This window comes from Mobula hypostoma, chromosome 1, assembly GCF_963921235.1.
Source record: "Mobula hypostoma chromosome 1, sMobHyp1.1, whole genome shotgun sequence".
NCBI classification, from domain to species: Eukaryota; Metazoa; Chordata; class Chondrichthyes; order Myliobatiformes; family Myliobatidae; genus Mobula; species Mobula hypostoma.
In genome coordinates, this window is record NC_086097.1 from 103,185 (window position 1) to 122,723 (window position 19,539).

At 43.0% G+C, this 19,539-nt stretch overlaps 1 protein-coding gene across 1 annotated transcript in view; it reads right to left on the reverse strand.

The window, feature by feature from the left end:
• Positions 1-19,539, reverse strand: part of syne3 (spectrin repeat containing, nuclear envelope family member 3) — a 165,487-nt gene that overhangs the window by 50,691 nt on the left and 95,257 nt on the right. Inside the window, exon 9 of the mRNA XM_063042679.1 lies at positions 10,829-11,011. Within this exon, the coding sequence (XP_062898749.1) occupies positions 10,829-11,011 (183 nt within the window). The remainder of the gene's footprint in view (positions 1-10,828; positions 11,012-19,539) is intronic.

Below are 19,539 nucleotides of genomic sequence, written 5' to 3' on the forward strand. Positions count from 1 at the left end.
GTTGGTGTCGTCTGCAAACTTCTCCATCTGCCACTTCTCAGCCCACTTCTGCATCCTATCAATGTCTCTCTGTAATCTTCGACAATCCTCTACACATCTACACCACCACCAACCTTCGTGTCGTCTGCAAACTTGCCAACCCACCCTTCTACACCCACATCCAGGTCATTAATAAAAATCATGAAAATCAGAGGTCCCAGAATCGATCATTGTGGGACACTGCTAGTCACAATCCTCCAATCCAACTCCCTCCACCAGGACCCTCTGCCTTCTGCAGGAAAGCCAATTCTCAATCAACCTGGCCAAACTTCCCTGGATCCCATGCCTTCTAACTTTCTGAATAAGCCTACTGTGTGGAACCTTGTCAAATGCCTTACTAAAATCCATATAGATCACATCCACTGCACTACCCTCATCTATATGCCTGGTCACCTCCTCAAAGAACTCTATCAGGCTTGTTAGACACAATCTACCCTTCACAAAGCCATGCTGACTGTCCCTGATCAGACCATGATTCTCGAAATGCCCAGAGATCCTATCTCCAAGAATCTTTTCCAACAGCTTTCCCACCACAGACATAAGGCTCACTGGTCTATAATTACCCGGACTATCCCTACTATCTTTTTTGAACAAGGGGACAACATTCGCCTCCCTCCAATCCTCCGGTACCATTCCCGTGGACAATGAGGACATAAAGATCCTAGCCACAGGCTCAGCAATCTCTTCCCTCATCTCGTGGAGCAGCCTGGGGAATATTCTGTCAGGCCCCGGGGACTTATCCATCCTAATGTATATTAACAATTCCAACACCTCCTCTCCCTTAATATCAACATGCTCCAGAACATCAACCTCACTCATATTGTACTCACCATCAACAAGTTCCCTTTCATTGGTGAATACAGAAGACAAGTATTCACTGAGGACCTTGCTCACTTCCATAGCCTCCAGGCACATCTTCCCACCCTTATCTCTAATCGGTCCTACCTTCACTCCTGTCATCCTTTTGTTCTTCACATGATTGAAGAATGCCTTGGGGTTTTCCTTTACCCTACTCGCCAAGGTCTTCACGTGCCCCCTTCTTTCTCTCCTCAGCCCCTTCTTAAGCTCATTTCATGCTACACTATATTCCTCAATAGACCTATCCGATCCTTGCTTCCTAAACCTCATGTATGCTGCCTTCTTCCACCCGACTAGATTTTCCACCTCACTTGTCACCCATGATTCCTTCATCCTACCATTCTTTATCTTCCTCACCAGGACAAATTTATCCCTAACATCCTGCAAGAGATCCCTAAACATCAACCACATATTCATAGTACATTTCCAGGCAAAAACATCATCCCAATTCACACCTGCAAGTTCTAGCCTGGCAGCCTCATAATTTGCCCTTCCCCAATTAAAAATTTTCATAGAACCATAGAAACCACAGCACAGAAACAGGCCCTTTGGCCCTTCTTAGCTGTGCCGAACCATTTTCTGCCTAGTCCCACTGACCTGCACACAGACCATATCCCTCCAGACACCTCCCATTCATGTATCTGTCCAATTTATTCTTAAATGTTAAAAAAGAACCCGCATTTACCTCGTCTGGCAGCTCATTCCATACGCCCACCACTCTCTGTGTGAAGAAGCCCCCCCTAATGTTCCCTTTAAACTTTTCCCCCCTCACCCTTAACCGAGGTCCTCTGGTTTTTTTCTCCCCGAGCCTCAGTGGAAAAAGCCTGCTTGCATTCACTTTATCTATACCCATCACAATTTTATATACCTCTATCAGATCTCCCCTCATTCTTCTACGCTCCAGGGAATAAAGTCCTAACCTATTCAACCTTTCTCTGTAACTGAGTTTCTCAAGTCCCGGCAACATCCTTGTAAACCTTCTCTGCACTCTTTCAACCTTATTTATATCCTTCCTGTAATTTGGTGACCAAAACTGAACACAATACTCCAGATTCGGCCTCACCAATGCCTTATACAACCTCATCATAACATTCCAGCTCTTATACTCAATACTATGATTAATAAAGGCCAATGTACCAAAAGCTCTCTTTACGACCCTATCTGCCTGTGACGACACTTTTAGGGAATTTTGTATCTGTATTCCCAGATCCCTCTGTTCCACTGCACTCCTCAGTGCCTTACCATTAACCCTGTATGTTCTACATTGGTTTGTCCTTCCAACGTGCAATACCTCACACTTGTCAGTATTAAACTCCATCTGCCATTTTTCAGCCCATTTTTCCAGCTGGTCCAAGTCCCTCCGCAGGCTCTGAAAACCTTCCTCACTGTCTACTACACCTCCAATCTTTGTATCATCAGCAAACTTGCTGATCCAATTTACCACATTATCATCCAGATCACTGATATAGATGACAAATAACAATGGACCCAGCAGTGATCCCTGCGGCACACCACTAGTCACAGGCCTCCACTCAGAGAAGCAATTTTCTACCACCACTCTCTGGCACCTCTCTGATTCTATCCTTTTCCATGATAATGCTGAAGGCCAGGGAGCGGTGGTCACTGTCCCCCAGATGCTCACCCACTGAGACGTCTGTGACCTGACCCGGTTCGTTACCTAATACTAGATCTAGTATGGCATTCCCCTTAGTCGGCCTGTCGACATACTGTGACAGGTATACGTCCTGGACACACTTAATAAACTCTGCCCCATTTAAACCCTTGGAACTAATCAGGTGCCAATCAATATTAGGGAAGTTAAAGTCACCCATGATAACAACTCTTTAATTTTTGTACCTTTCCAAAATCTGCACCTCTGTATCTCTGCTGCTACCAGGGGGCCTATAGGATACTCCCAATAAAGTAACTTCTCCCTTCCTGTTCCTGACTTCCAACCATACTGACTCAAAAGAGGATCCTGCTACATTACCCACCCTTTCTGTAGCTTTAATAGCATCCCTGTGCCACCGCTCCTGCCCTTTCCTCCCCTCTCTATCCGTTTTAAAGCACTGAAATCCAGGAATATTGAGAATCCATTCCTGCCCTGGTGCCAGCCAAGTCTCTGTCATGGCCATTACATCATAATGCCATGTCTGTATCCAATCTCTCAGTTCATCACCTTTGTTCCTGATGCTTCTTGCATTGAAGTACACACACTTTAGCCCTTCTACCTTACTACCTTTTCACCCTTTATTCTGTTTCTCTAAGCCTCTCTATATAAACCATAAGACAAAGGAGCAGAAGTCGGCCATTCAACCCATCAAGTCTGCTCCGCCATTTTATCATGAGCTGATCCATTCTCCCGTTTAGTCCCACTCCCCCACCTTCTCACCATAACCTTTGATGCCCTGGCTACTCAGATATCTATCAATCTCCGCCTTAAGTACACCCAATGACTTGGCCTCCACTGCTGCCCGTGGCAACAAATTCCATAGATTCACCACCCTCTGACTAAAAAAATTTCTTCGCATTTCTGTTCTGAATGGGAGCTGTTCAATCCTTAAGTCATGCCCTCTTGTACTAGACTCCCCCATCATGGGAAACAACTTTGCCACATCCACTCTATCCATTCCTTTCAACATCCAAAATGTTTCTATGAGGTCTCCCCTCATTCTTCAAAACTCCAAGGAATACAGTCCAAGAGCGGACAAACTTTCCTCATATATTAACCCTCTCATTCCCAGAATTATTCTAGTGAATCTTCTCTGTACCCTCTCCAACGTCAGCACATCCTTTCTTAAATCAGGAAACCAAAACTGCCCACAGTACTCCAAGTGAGGTCTCACCAGCGCCTTATAGAGCCTCAACATCACATCCCTGCTCCTATACTCTATTCCTCTAGAAATGAATGCCAACATTGCATTCACCTTCTTCACCACCGACTCAACCTGGAGGTTAACCTTAAGGGTATCCTGTACGAGGACTCCCAAGTCCCGTTGCATCTCAGAACTTTGAATTCTTTCCCTATTTAAATAATAGTCTGCTCGTTTATTTCTTCCGCCAAAGTGCATAACCATACACTTTCCAACATTGTATTTCATTTGCCACTTCTTTGCCCATTCTTCCAATCTATTCAAGTCTCTCTGCAGACTCTCCGTTTCCTCAGCACTACCGGCCCCTCCACCTATCTTCGTATCATCAGCAAACTTAGCCACAAAGCCATCTATTCCATAATCCAAATCGTTGATGTACAATGTAAAAACAAGCAGCCCCAACATGGACCGCTGTGGAACACCACTGGTAACCGGCAGCCAACCAGAATAGGATACCTTTATTCCCACTCTCTGTTTCCTGCCAATCAGCCAACGCTCTATCCACGTATGTAACTTTCCCGTAATTCCATGGGCTCTTATCTTGTTAAGTAGCTTCATGTGTGGCACCTTGTCAAAGGCCTTTTGAAAATCCAAATATACAACATCCACTGCTTCTCCCTTGTCTAACCTACTTGTAATTTCCTCAAAAAATTGTAATAGGTTTGTCAGGCAGGATTTTCTTTTGAGGAATCCATACTGAGTTCTGCCTATCTTGTCATATGCCTCCAGGTACTCCATAACCTCATCCTTGACAATCGACTCCAACAACTTCCTAACCATCGATGTCAAGCTAACAGATCTATAATTTCCTTTTTGCTTCCTTGCCCCCTTCTTAAATAGCAGAGTGGCATTTGCAATCTTCCAGTCCTCCAGAACCATGCCAGAATCTATTAACTTTTGAAAGATCATCGCTAATGCCTCTGCAATTTCCACAGCTACTTCCTTCAGAACACGAAGGTGCATTCTATCCGGTCCGGGAGATTTATCTACCTTTAGACTATTCAGCTTCCTGAGTACTTTCTCTGTCGTAATTGTGACTGCGCACACATCTCTTCCTTGCCACCCTTGAGTGTCCAGTATACTGCTGATGTCCTCCTCAGTGAAGACTAATGCAAAATACTCGTTCAGTTCCTCCGCCATCTCATCTCCCTATCTCCCATTACAATTTCTCTAGCATCATTTTCTATCGGTCGTATATCTGCGCTCACCTGTCTTTTCCTCTTTATATACTTGAAAAAGCTTTTAGTATCCTCTTTGATATTATTTGCTAGCTTCCTTTCATAGTTAATCTTTTCCCTCTTAATGACCTTCTTAGTTTCCTTTAGGAAGCTTTTAAAAACTTCCCAATACTCTGTCTTCCCACTAATTTTTGCTTCCTTGTATTCCTTATATGTTAGATCTGGCTTTACTCCATGCACTTCTCTCACCGTTCTATTGCTCCGGGTCCCATCCCCCTTGCAAATTAGTTTAAATCCTCCCGAACCATGCTAGCAAACCTACCTGCAAGGATATTGCTCCCCCTCAAGAATATGAAGAATACTTCTTCATATTTGAGTTGTTTCCTTACTGTGCCTTCTGAAGTTTCCCCAGAATCACCTGCCATTGCAGTTCTGCCGTCATCCCTGCAAGTGTCCCCTTCCAGTCAGTTTAGGCCAGGTCCTCTCTCATGCCTCCACTATAATACTGATACATCTGTTTTTAACCTCCTCAAAATTTCTTTAAAGTCTCCAATACCTCCTCCCTGCTAATTCACATGTGGTCCAAGACATGGGCTGAAGGCCGTTGGTGTACTGTACTTCTCTGTTGCATGAGGCTCACTGGGATCTTTCTCTCTCCATTTTTCAAACTTTTTTCACCACAAATTTACTGCCCTCTGCCTTTCTCCTTCTCTATTCTCAGTTTACTAACGTCCTACCACTGGCAAATTCTACTGCCTCAGTATTGGCGTCAGGCTCAATGGATCCTGCAATCGACAAAATCCTTGTGAAATAGAATGGGAACTCCAAAAGGCACACATAGTTTGTGCTGCCTGTTAGTGCAAGTCAGGTTGTATTTTACTGTTTCTAACATATCTTCAGTTCACTGATGCTGGAAAAATGTTTTTTTTTTAAATTTTATTTTTATTTGGATGAGTTCACAATTATCATGTACTTTTTTCACACATATAACCTTTTCCATTTTTTAATATGTATAAAACTACAATTATTTATACATTCAACACACATCAAAGTTGCTGGTGAATGCAGCAGGCCAAGCAGCATCTATAGGAAGAGGCGCAGTCGACGTTTCAGGCCGAGACCCTTCGTCAGGACTAACTGAAGGAAGAGGGACTCCCTCTTCCTTCAGTTAGTCCTGACGAAGGGTCTCGGCCTGAAACGTCGACTGCGCCTCTTCCTATAGATGCTGCTTGGCCTGCTGCGTTCACCAGCAACTTTGATGTGTGTTGCTTGAATTTCCAGCATCTGCAGAATTCCTGTTGTTATTATTTATACATTCTTAAGTACACATTGAGATGATATAAAAGCAAAATAAACATTTAAATAGATAATTATGTACTGTGGTAAATCTAACCTATTAGGCTAAGTAATGAAATTAGTTGTTAAGAAAAATGGTAATAATAGTTTCCATACAACCCTTCTGGACCATTTCCACTGTTCCAAAATGTTGCATACAAGCCTATATACCAACCATTGTAGGTGTTTATATCCCAATTTGTTCGTGCTTGTTCCTGCCCGCAGACATAATTATCCAATCCCTATGTACTTATTTACTTAATTTTTTCATTTTTTTTATCCCTTTTCCAAATCTTTCCCTTTACTTGTGTTAATTCTCTATTTTCCAAAAAAAACAAACATTTAGACTAGGGGTGCTTACGTTAGCAATATTACTGTGTTGATGAGAAGAGCAATATAAATCATTAGGAGAGTCATCTAAAGTCTGCTCGCATTGGGGTTATATATTCAATCCATTTATTCCAGATTTGATAAAATGTTTCTTTTTGAGTTCTCAGGGAGTAGGTCAACTTTTCCATTTTAAATATTTCCAAGATAATTTCGTACCAATCTTCTAATGTAGGTGGTATGGGATTTAGCCATTTTCTAGTGATTGATTTCTTACTTGCCGCTAAGAGGGCCTGCAGCAACTTTATGTCTTCCTTCTGTTCAAGGAACAATACATGCCCCAAATAGAGCGTCTCAAAGTTCAGAGGTATCTGGGACCTAAGTACCTTAACTAATGTTCTATGAATACCTTCTCAAAATAGACTTAATTTAGGGCAATCCCAGAAAATATGAAAATGATTTGCCTCCTTGGAGCCGCACCTTCTCCAACACATCACATTTGTATCTTTATATTTTTCCTGATATGGGGTCTTGAAGTATCTTATAATGTTTTTCCAACAATGTTCTCTCCAAGTCAAAGAATTAGTCGAGGACCATTGAAAGCTGCAGATTTTCCCCCAAGCCTCCTCTGAAAGTACCAACCCCGCTTCTTTCTCCCACTTCTCTTTAATGTACAGTGTATTTACATTTTTAGCATGGGAGAGTGAATTATATAGGCGAGAAACTGATTTACTAGGTATTGAACTGCAAGCCGAATTCAGAATCTTGAAAAATTCTAATTCTACTGTTGATAGGTCTGTATATCTACAACTCTGGTTAACATAGTTTCGTATTTGAAGGTACCCAAAAAAGTCATTATGTTCTAGGCCATGTTTGTCCTGCAGGATTTGGAAACTTTGTAATACTCTTTTATCTATAAATGAGAGGTAGGTTGTAAGACCTTTCTTTATCCATAGCTCAAATCTTTTATCTCCTCTGTTGGGAAGGAATTCGGTATCATATGCACACCATCTAAAGAGTTTTAGCATGTTATTAATTCCACATGAATTAACCACCTTCTGCCATACTTTTAATGTAAGATTTATCCAAGCATTATTAAATTTTTCCAACTGGGCCATCAATCCTTTGTCAGCTATTGAGGCCTGAAGAGGAAAACTGTCAACTAATCCAAATTCTATTTCCTTCCATCTAGCCTTATATTCCCTATTACACCAATATAACAGAGGGGTTATCTGTGAGGCATAAAAATAATTTCTCAGGCAAGGAAGAACCATACCTCCTCTTTCCTTCCCTAACTGTAAGGTGTTATATCGAATTCTAGGTTTCCTTCCTTGCCAAATGAAGCGGGAAATCCATTTGTCCCATTCCCTGAATTGATTATCATCCACCTCCACTGGTAAAGTACGGAAAAGATATAATAACCGAGGAAGAATATTCATTTTTATAGTATTTATCCTTGAATTTAAACTTAAAAAGGGGATAAGATTCCATCTATGCATATCTGCTTTTATCTCTGAGATCAATGGCCCATAATTTACCTGTGACAGTGTTGAAAGATCCTTCGGCAGGGTTATTCCTAAATATTTTAATGATTTAGCTTCCCACTTAAGATCGTATGTATCCTGCAATTTTTTGGATGGTGTATAATTTAGGGACATAACCTGCGTTTTCTTTACATTTATTTTATAACCTGATATTTTCCCAAAGTCATCCAACAGTGTAAACAATCCTATAAATGATTTTTCTGGTTCACTCAGATAGACCAAAACATCATCTGCGAATAACGCCACTTTCTGTTCAATCCCTGCCACCTTGATACCTTTTACGATTTCGCTCTGTCTTATTAGTTGGGCAAGTGGTTCAATATATAGCGCAAAAAGGAGAGGAGAAATTGGGCATCCCTGTCTAGTGCCTCTCTCTAAAATGAAGGAGTCAGAGAGGTCCCCATTTATCTTAATTCGGGCTGTTGGGCTGTCATACAGAGTCTGAATTACTTTAATAAACCTTTCTTGAAAGCCGAATCTTCCTAACACTCTGTATAGGAATGCCCAACTAACCGAATCAAAAGCTTTCTCAGCGTCCAATCCTACTACCATTGTCTCTGTCTCGTTCTTATTAACCTGTTCTAATATGTGCAGAGTTCTCCTTATGTTGTCCTGTGTTTGTCTTTGTTGAATAAATCCAGTCTGGTCTAAATGGATTAGGCCAGGTAAAAGCTTTTCCAATCTGCGCGCTAATATAGATGTAAATAGTTTGTAATCTAAATTAAGAACACTAATTGGCCGATAATTGCCACATTCTAGTTTATCTTTACCCTCTTTCGGAATAACTGAAATAATCGCTTCTCTCCAGGAAGGTGGAGTTTCTCCTCTCTGCAAGATCCAATTAAAGGTGTTAAGTAGTAATGGGGCTAACTGTGTCTTCAGGGACTTGTACCACTCTGAGGTAAACCCATCAGAACCCGGGGACTTTCCAGCCTTTAACCTAGAGATGGCCACGTTCAGTTCTTTGACAGTTACTGGTTCTAATAAACTTTCATTTTGTAAATCTGTAAGTTTAGGTAGATCTAAAAAATTCAATACACTGTCTATATAGGGCTCATTGGGGGCCCGGGGTTGGGAGTACAGCTCTCGATAATACGTTTCAAAACTCTCTTGAATTTTCCCTATTGTACTCTCCACAAGCTTTGTCTTTGGATTCTTTATTTTATGAATTGTATTGTCTGCTTGTTGTTTTCGTAATTTATATGCTAATAATCTAGCTGATTTACCTCCTACTTCATAATTCTTTTGTCTCAGGTAAAGAAAATTTCTTTGAGTTTCCAACGTATAAATATCATCAATTTCACTTTGCAATTTCCTAATTTCCTGTTTTCGATTTGAATTACTTTTGTTGCTATCTCCAACTTGAAGTTGTTTTAATTTTCCTTGAAGGTCTGCTAATTTTTGTGCATTGATTTTTTTCATGTGAGTAGTAATGGAAATAATTTTCCCTCTCAGTACAGCTTTCAATGTATCCCATAAAATCACTGGCGATGTTTCTCCCGTGTCATTAAGGTCTAGATATTCTTTGATTTCTCCCCTTAATCTCTCCATTACTTTTGGGTTATTAAGTATATGTGAGTTTAGCCTCCATAGTGTTTTCCTCATTTTCCTTTCCAGGATTAGAGACATAGAGACTGGGCTATGATCCGACAGATCAATTGTTGCAATATTACAGTTTTTTATCCTGAGTCTATCTGTATTAAAGATAAAGAAATAGTCTATCCTTGAATAGGCTGAATGAGGGAAAGAGTAATATGTATAATCTTTACTAGTAGGGTGTAATTCCCTCCAGACATCTATAATTCCCAACTCCTCCATCAATGAATTCACTTTCCGAGTCAGAGGTTTATTCTGAGTAACTATTCTTGAAGAATCTAATATAGGATTTAATCTAATATTAAAATCTCCTCCACAAATTACTACCCCTCGAGAACTGACCATTAGGTCAAAAATGTGTCTATAAAATGACCATTCACTACCTGGAGGAGCATAAACATTCAGCAATGTTATTTCTGTACCTTCTATTCTTCCTGTGATTTTTACAAACCGTCCTTCTTTGTCTCTAGTCTCTGAAATATGTTCATAATTAAGAGTACTTGATATTAAAGTAGCTACCCCTCTTTTGTGACTCAATTTATATGATGAATAAAATACATGCTTAAAGCCCATTCTTTTTAGTTTTCCATGTTCAGATTGGCTGGAAAAATGGTTTTTATATAGATTCTCCTCCAGAGACTGGACACATGCAACATATGGAGAGCACAGACAGATGATGGGATCATGGGCAGCACCTCTGCCTCACTGAATCTAAAGGCAAGAAATAAATTTTGTGCTTCTTGCATGCTCCCAAAACATTTGAGCCAAAAGATTTCTGCTGTAGATGAAATGGACTAAGTCCAAGTCTGGTCCTCTCACAGGCCACAACCTCTTTGAGCAACACTAAAGAACTGAAGGAACTCAGCACTGATGGAGGAAAATCATAGTTGAAATTTCCAGTCGAGACCCTTTCTCCAGATTCCAACCAGAAACTTCGATTGTCCTGAGCTCTTCCAGCATTTTCTATGTTGTTACTGATCTAACATCATCAGCTCGTGTGCCTGACCAAGCTGCTGTAGTCACTGTGGAAACAGGTGTATTGGTTTCTCACTTGTTGTGTTTTGGATAGTGTTATTACCTGTATCTGCCCCCGTCTCTTAATCAGGAGATCAGTGAAGAATTCTTGCTGCCACGAAGCTTCCCGCAGTTCAGCTCCAAATGCTGCTGCCTGCTCACTGTTGAAAACCTTGGTCAGCATCCCCTCAAGTACCCGAAATCTGTCAAGTTTGACCTGTAGTTCACTGCTACAAGTCAACTGGTCCTGAGGGAAGGAACCGAAAGCCAACATTCAGGTGAAATTACAATTATGATTCCAGCTTCACACTAATTCTGCAAATTAAAATGAACAGCACAGGACAGGCCCTTCAGCCCACAATTACATTAGCGGGAGGGGGGAGTGGGAGAGGGAGAGGCAGCATTGATTGAGATTTGCACAGGTTGGGGAGAAAAGTTTATAAAAGGAGCATTTCATGGGGCTTGGCGCATTAGCGGCGGACCAATCAATTTGCGATTCATTAGCAGGAGCAAGTATAAGTAAAGCAGGGTCAAAGCAGAGCAGCCATTGTGAGAGGGGACCAATGTAGGAGTAGGAACTTGAGGTTTTGGTGAGGAGGCACAGGTAAGTAGCAAGTAGGGCTTTTGAAGTGGTTGAATAAAAAGTCACTAAATTACAGCTAATTAAATAAAGAGATGATGCAGGATTAGGTGATGTGCTGCAGCTGCATGATGTGGGAGCTGGTGGACCCGATTATGGTTCCTGGTGACCACATCTGTAGCAAGTGTTAGCTGCTCGAGGAACTCAGGCTCAAAGTTGATGACCTGAAATCTGAGCTTCAAACACTGCGGCACGTTGGGGTGGGGGGGGGGGGCGGGAATGGTGATGTCGAGTTACCTGGATTCCCTGTTTCAGGAGGTAGTCACACCCATCAGATTAGCTGCCTCAAATTTGGTCTGTGGTCAGGGGCATGAGGGTGTGAGTGTGAGTGAGGTGGGTACTGGGATCCAAAAGACAGTGCTGGAGTTCTCTGTCGCGTGGATAGAGGTCCCGAAGACTGTGTTGCCTGCCTGGTGCCTGGGTTTGAGACATCTTATCTGACCTGCAGAGGAACTTGCAGTGGGAAGGGAAAGGTCCAGTTGACGTGATCCATGTGGGTACCAACGACATAGGTAGAACGAGGAAAGAGGTTCTGCCAAGAGAATTTGAGCAGCTAGGGACTAAGTTAAAAAGCAGGACCTGGATTACTACCTGAGCCACATACAAATTGGCAGAGGGTCAAGAAGATTAGAGAGTTAAATGTGTGGCTTAAGGATTGGTGTGTGAGAAGTGGTCTTGAATTCATGGGAAATTTGCATTAGTATTGGGGAAGGAGGGAGCTGTACCAATGGAATGGGCTCCACCTGAAGCGTGATGGGACCTGGATCCTAGTGAATCGTATAACTAGGGCTATAGATAGGGCTTTAAACAAAATAGTAGGAGGGTAGGTTCAACAGATTGGAGAAGTAAAGTAAAAAAGAAAAGTCTGGATAAAGAAAAAGAAAAAGCAAAATATAAAAAGGAGAAAGGTAAGAAAGGAGTGAAGAAAACTCAAGTTCAAAAGAGTAAAACATTACACAAGATTTTAAAAGCAAAATAAATGTAAGGGCACTTTATTTGAATGCCTATAGTATTCAGAACAAGGTCAGTAAATTTGTGGCTCAAATCAGTACAAAGGGGTATGATTTAGTGGCCATTACAGGTACGTGGTTGCAGGGTGGAGTGGATTGGGAATTAAATATCCAAGGATATCAGGTAATACAGAAGGATAGGCAGGAAGGTAAGAGAGGTGGGGTAGCGCTCTTAATTAAAGATGAGATCAGGGCGATAGTAAGAGACGATATAATATCTAAGGCGCAGAATGCTGAATCCATCTGGATAGAGATTAGGAATAGTAAAGGGAAAAAAAAAACACTGCTGGGAGTTGTCTATCGGCCACCAAATAATAACATTACAGTGGCACAGGCAATAAACAGAGAAATATCTGAGGCATGTAAGAATGGAACAGCAGTTATCATAGGGGACTTTAACTTCCACATAGGTTGGATGAATTAACTTTATTGAGGCAGTCTTGAGGAGGACTTCACAGAATGCATCTGTGACGGCTTTCTTGAACAGCACGTTACTGAATCGAGAGAGAACGTGCTATCTTAGTTCCGGTCCTGTGCAATGAGACAGGTAAAATTAATGATCTTGTAGTAAGGGATCTTCTTGGAAAGAGTGATCACAGTATGATTTAATTTCTCATACAATAGTTCAATCTAAAACCAGTGTATTATAATTAAACAATGGAGACTATAATGGGATGACGGAGGATTTGGCTAGTGTAGACTGGGAACACAGGCTATATGGTGGGACAGTTGAGGAACAGTAGAAGACTTTTAAAGAGATTTTTCATGGTGCTCAACAAAAGTATATTCCAGTTTAAAGCAAGGACAGTGAGAGTGGGGAGAGCCAGCCTTGGATAACTATGAAAATAGAAGAAGGCATCAAACTAAAAGCTCGTGCGTACAAAGTCACCATGAGTAGTGGGAAACTGGAAGATTAGAAAAACTTTAAAAAGCAACTAAGTACCACGAAGCAAGCAATAAAGAAAGGGAAGCTACGATTATAAAAATAAACTGGCAGAACATATAAAAACGGATAGTAAAAGATTGTATAATTATACAAAACGGAGAAGAGTGGCTAAAGTGAATGTAGGTCCCTTGGAGGACAAGAAGGGGGAAATGATATTGGGTAATGAGGAAATGGCAGAGGCTTTGGATGACTATTTTCTGTTGGTCTTCACGGTGGAGGACATGCCTAACATGCCAAAGAGAGATGTTATGGATGCGATGGGAGGTGAGGACCTCAATACAATAGCTATCACTAAAGAGATAGTGCTGAGAAAACTGGGGAGCCTGAAGGTAAATGATCCTGATGGAATGCATCCCAGGGTACTGAAAGAAATGGCAGAAGTTACAGTAAAGGCTTTGGTGGTGATTTACTAAAATTCTCTGGTCTCTGGGCAGGTCCCAGCAGATTGGAAGACAGTGAATGTCACGCCACTGTTCAAAAAAAGGATGTAGGGAAAAGGCAGGTAACTATAGGCCGGTTGTTTAACATCTGTAGTTGGGAAAATGCTTGAAGCTGTCAATAAAGAAGAAATAGTGAAGCATTTGGAAAGAAATGGATCCATCAGGCAGACACAGCATGGATTCAGCAAAGGCAGGTCCTGTTTGACCAACTTACTGAAACCAGTAGGAATAACTTCACACACCCCAACACTGAACTGATTCCATAACCAATGGTCTTACTTAGAAGGACTCTAAGTCATGTTCTCGATATTTATTTCTTGTTTGTTTGTTTGTTTGTTTGTTTATTTATTTATTTATTGTTGTGTTTTTGCTATATTTTGTATTTGCACAGTTTGTTGTCTTTTGCACATTGGTTGTCTGTCCCTCTGTCATGTGCAGTTTTACATTGATTCGATTGTGTTTCTTTGTGTTTACTGAGAATGCCTGCAAGAAAAGGATTTCTCGGGTAGTATATGGTGACATATATTCATTTTAATAATAAATTTACTTCGTACTTTTGAGAGTTCAGGCCATACGACAAAGGAGCAGAAGTCGGCCATTCAGCCCGTCGAGTCTGCTCCGCCATTTTATCATGAGCTGATCCATTCTCCCATTTAGTCCCACTCCCCCGCCTTCTCATTATAACCTTTGATGCCCTGGCTACTCAGATACCTATCAATCTCTGCCTTAAATACACCCAATGACTTGGCCTCCACTGCTGCCCGTGGCAACAAATTCCATAGATTCACCACCCTCTGGCTAAAAAAATTTCTTCGCATCTCTGTTCTGAATGGGCACCCTTCAATCCTTAAGTTATGCCCTCTCGTACTAGACTCCCCCATCATGGGAAACAACTTTGCCACATCCACTCTGTCCATGCTTTTCAACATTCGAAATGTATCTATGAGGTCTCCCCTCATTCTTCTAAATTCCAAGGAATACAGTCCAAGAGCGGACAAACGTTCCTCATATGTTAACCCTCTTATTCCCGGAATCATTCCAGTGAATCTTCTCTGTACCCTCTCCAACGTCAGCACATCCTTCCTTAAATAAGGAGACCAAAACTGCCCACAGTACTCCAAGTGAGGTCTCACCAGCACCTTATAGAGCCTCAACATCACATCCCTACTCCTATACTCTATTCCTCTAGAAATGAATGCCAACATTGCATTCACCTTCTTCACCACCGACTCAACCTGGAGGTTAACCTTAAGGGCATCCTGTATGAGGACTCCCAAGTCCCGCTGCATCTCAGAACTTTGAATTCTTTCCCCATTTAAATAATAGTCTGCCCAATTTTGAGGGTCTTTCATAGAAAAGATGGAATGATGAAATTAATTACAGAATATGAACTGCAAGGACAGTTATGAAAAATACTACAGGATACAGATCAGCCGAAAACAAGAGTGGAGAACTGGCAAATGGAGTTTAATCTCGCTAAGTGTGAGTCATGTGTTGGGAAGTCAAATGCAATTAGAAAACTGCACAATAAATACCAGGACTGTTAGGAACAATAATGTACATAATAGATCTTGGGGCGCAAATCTGTAGGTCTCTGAAAGAAATTAGGAGTTAGGAAGGGACATGAAAAATCCGCAAGACCATCAGAAATAAGAGCAGAATGAAGCCATTGGCCCATCGAGGGCACTCCACCATTTCATCATGGCTAATTATTTATCTGTCAACCCCATTCTCCTGTCTTCTCCGTGTAACCTTTGACACCTTGACGAGTCAAGAACCTATCAATCTCTTTAAATATACCCAATACCCAAAGAGCATTAAGGTGCATAAGTCACCAGGACCTGATAGGAGAGATCACAGGTATCGAAAGAAGGAAGACTTGAGACTAATCAAGTCAAGTCAAGTCACTTTTTTATTGTCATTTGGACTATAACTGCTGGTACAGTACACAGTGAAAACAAGACAACGTTTTTCAGCACCATGGTGCTACATGAATAATACTACACTAGACTACAGACCTACCCAGGACTGCATAAAGTGCACAAAACACTGCAGGCATTATAGTAAATAATAAACATAGAACATAGAATAGTACCGCACAGTACAGGCCCTTTGGCCCACAATGTCGTGCCGATCCTCAAACCCTGCCTCCCATATAACCCCCCACCTTAAATTCCTCCATATACCTGTCTAGTAGTCTCTTAAACTTCACTAGTGTATCTGCCTCCACCACTGATTCAGGTAGTGCATTCCAGGCACCAACCACTCTCTGAGTAAAAACCTTCCTCTAATATTCCCCTTGAACTTCCCACCCCTTACCTTAAAGCCATGTCCTCTTGTATTGAGCAGTGGTGCCCTGGGGAAGAGGTGCTGGCTATCCACTCTATCTATTCCTCTTAATATCTTGTACACCTCTATCATGTCTTCTCTCATCCTCCTTCTCTCCAAAGAGTAAAGCCCAAGCTCCCTTAATCTCTGATCATAATCCATACTCTCCAAACCAGGCAGCATCCTGGTAAATCTCCTCAGTAATTTCTTCCCTCGCCTCATGGAGCAGCCTGGGGAATATTCCGTCACGCCCTGAAGACTTATCCGTCCTAATGTATTTTAACAACTCCAACACCTCCTCTCCCTTAATATCAACATGCTCCAGAACATCAACCTCACTCATATTGTCCTCACCATCATCAAGTTCCCTCTCACTGCTGAATACCGAAGAGAAGTATTAGTTGAGGACCTCGCTCACTTCCACAGAATTCAGGCATATCTTCCCACCTTTATCTCTAATCGGTCCTACTTTCATTCCTGCCATCCTTTTGTTCTTCACATAATTGAAGAATGCCTTGGGGTTTTCCTTTACCCTTCTCGCCAAGGCCTTCTCATGCCCCCTTCTTGCTCTTCTCAGCCCCTTCTTAAGCTCCTTTCTTGCTTCCCTATATTCCTCAATAGACCCATCTGATCCCTGCTTCCTAAACCTCATGTATGCTGCCTTCTTCCACCTGACTATATTTTCCACCTCACTTGTCACCCATGATTCCTTCACCCTATCATTCTTTATCTTCGATAGCGGGATTCCCTTCTGCTGTCATTAATGATGCCCTCATTCGCATCTCCTCCATTTCCCGCACTTCGGCTCTCACCCCATCCTCCCGCCACCACAAGGACAGAGTTCCCCTTGTCCTCATCTACCACCCCACTAGCCTCCGGATCCAACACATTATCCTCCGCAACTTCCGCCACCTTCAACAGGACTCTACCACTAAGCACATCTTTCCCTCTCCACCCCTCTCCACCTTCCGTAGGGATCGGTCCTTCCATGACTCCCTGGTCCACACGTCCTTCCCCACGGATCTCCCAGCTGGCACTTATTCCTGTAAGTGCAAGTGCTACACCTGTCCCCACACCTCCGCTCTTGCCACCATTCAGGGCCCCAAACAGTACTTCCAAGTGAGGCAACACTTCACTTGTGAGTCTGTTGGGGTCATCTATTGCATCCGGTGCTCCCGGTGCGGCATCCTCTACATTGGTGAAACCCGACGCAGATTGGGGGACCGCTTCGTCGAGCACCTCCGCTCCGTCTGCCAAAACAAACAGGATCTCCCAGTAGCCACCCACTTCAACTCTGCTTCCCACTCGCATTCAGATGTGTCCATATATGGCCTCCTCTACTGCCATGATGAGGCTAAACTCAGGTTGGAGGAGCAACACCTCATATACCGTCTAGGTAGTCTCCAGCCCCTTGGTATGAACATAGTATTCTCCAACTTCCAGTAATTTCCTCCCCCTCCCCTCCCCCACCCCTACGTCACTCTGCCCCCTCCCCCAGCTGCCGACCACCTCCTTCAAGGTCCTGCCTCCTTCTATTACCCATTGTGTTTTCCCTTATTCTTTCTTCACCTTTCCTGCCTATCACCTCCCTGCCTCCCTTCCCCCACCCCTTTGTCTTTCCCCTTACTGGTTTTTCACCTGGAACCTACCAGCCTCCTCCTTCCCACCCTCCCCCCACCTTCTTTATAGGGCCTCTGCCCCTTCCCCCTACAGTCCTGACGAAAGGTTTCCGGCCTGAAACTTGGCTCATTATTTCCAAGGATGCTGCCCGACCTGCTGAGTTCCTCCAGCGTGTTGTGAGTGTTGCATTCTTTATCTTCCTCACCGGGACAAATTTATCCCTAACATCCTGCAAGAGATCTCTAAACATCAACCACATGTCCATAGTACATTTCCCTGCAAAAACATCATCCCAATTCACACCCGCAAGTTCTAGCCTTATAGCCTCATAATTTGCCCTTCCCCAATTAAAAATTTTCCTGTCCTCGCTCATTCTATCCTTTTCCATGATAATTCTAAAGGCCAGGGAGCGGTGGTCACTGTCCCCCAGATGCTCACCCACTGAGAGATCTGTGACCTGACCCGGTTCATTACCTAGTACTAGATCTAGTATGGCATTCCCCGTAGTCAGCCTGTCCGCGTACCGTGACAGGTATCCGTCCTGGACACACTTAACAAACTCTGCCCCATCTAAACCCTTGGAACTAACCAGGTGCCAATCAATATTAGGGAAGTTAAAGTCACTCATGATAACAATCCTGTTATTTTTGCACCTTTCCAAAATCTGCCTCCCAATCTGCTCCTCTATATCTCTGCTGCTACCAGGGGGCCAATAGAATACCCCTAATAGAGTAACTGCTTCCTTCCTGTTCCTGACTTCCACCCATACTGACTCAAAAGAGGATCCTGCTACATTACCCACCCTTTCTGTAGCGGTAATAGTATCCCTGACCAGTAATGACACCCCTCCTCCTGCCCTCTCTACCTCTTTTAAAGCACTGAAATCCAGGAATATTGAGAATCCATTATATATATTGACGCGCTCAGAAATATCATAAATCCTGGCACCTGGGAGGCAAACTACCATCCTCGTTTCTTTTTCACGTCCACAGAATCGCCTATCTGTCCCCTAGCTATAGAGACCCCTATTACCGCTACCCTACCTTTCTGAGCCACAGGACCAGCCAGTGCCAGAGCCATGGCCACTGTTGCTTCCTCCAGGTAGGTTATCCCCCATCCCCTCCCCGAACAGCACTCAAAATGTTAGTAGTTATTGTTCAGAGGGGCAGCCACAGGGGTGTTCTTCACTACCTGACGCCCTTCCTTCCCTCTCCTGGCAGTTACCCGCTTAACTGTCTCTTGTGGCCCTGGGGTGACTACCTGCCTCTAGCTCCTGTCTATCACCTCCTCACTCTCCCTAACAAGCCGAAGGTTATCGAGCTGCAGCTCCAATTCCCTAACTCGGTCTCTAAGGAGCTGTAGCTCAATGCACCTGGCACAGATGTGGCCATCAGAGAGGCTGGAAGTCTCCCGGACATCCCACATCTGACACCCAGAACAGAAAACTGGCCTTGCAGTCATAACCACAACTCTAATGAGCTGAGCTCTGTGAAACGCTCTTTATTTAAACTTTTCTCCCTGACTGTGCATGCAATGGGCTGCCGGCAGAGGAGAAGATGGTGGCGCGCCTGCGCGTGCGCAGCCCTCCAGTGAAAAATGATATTGTATCTGTTAAATAGGGGCCGTGGACAATTCTGATTTGATGGAGAATGGACGTGAAAGCACAGAGGAACATCTGGTGAAATTTCTGAAACGCTTGTTCGCTGCTGTCGTTACTGCGTGGTCGGGTATCTTTCGGAGGGTAGGCCTCAAAATCCCCGGCCTTGCCTGCTTTTGGCGACCGAGAAGGAG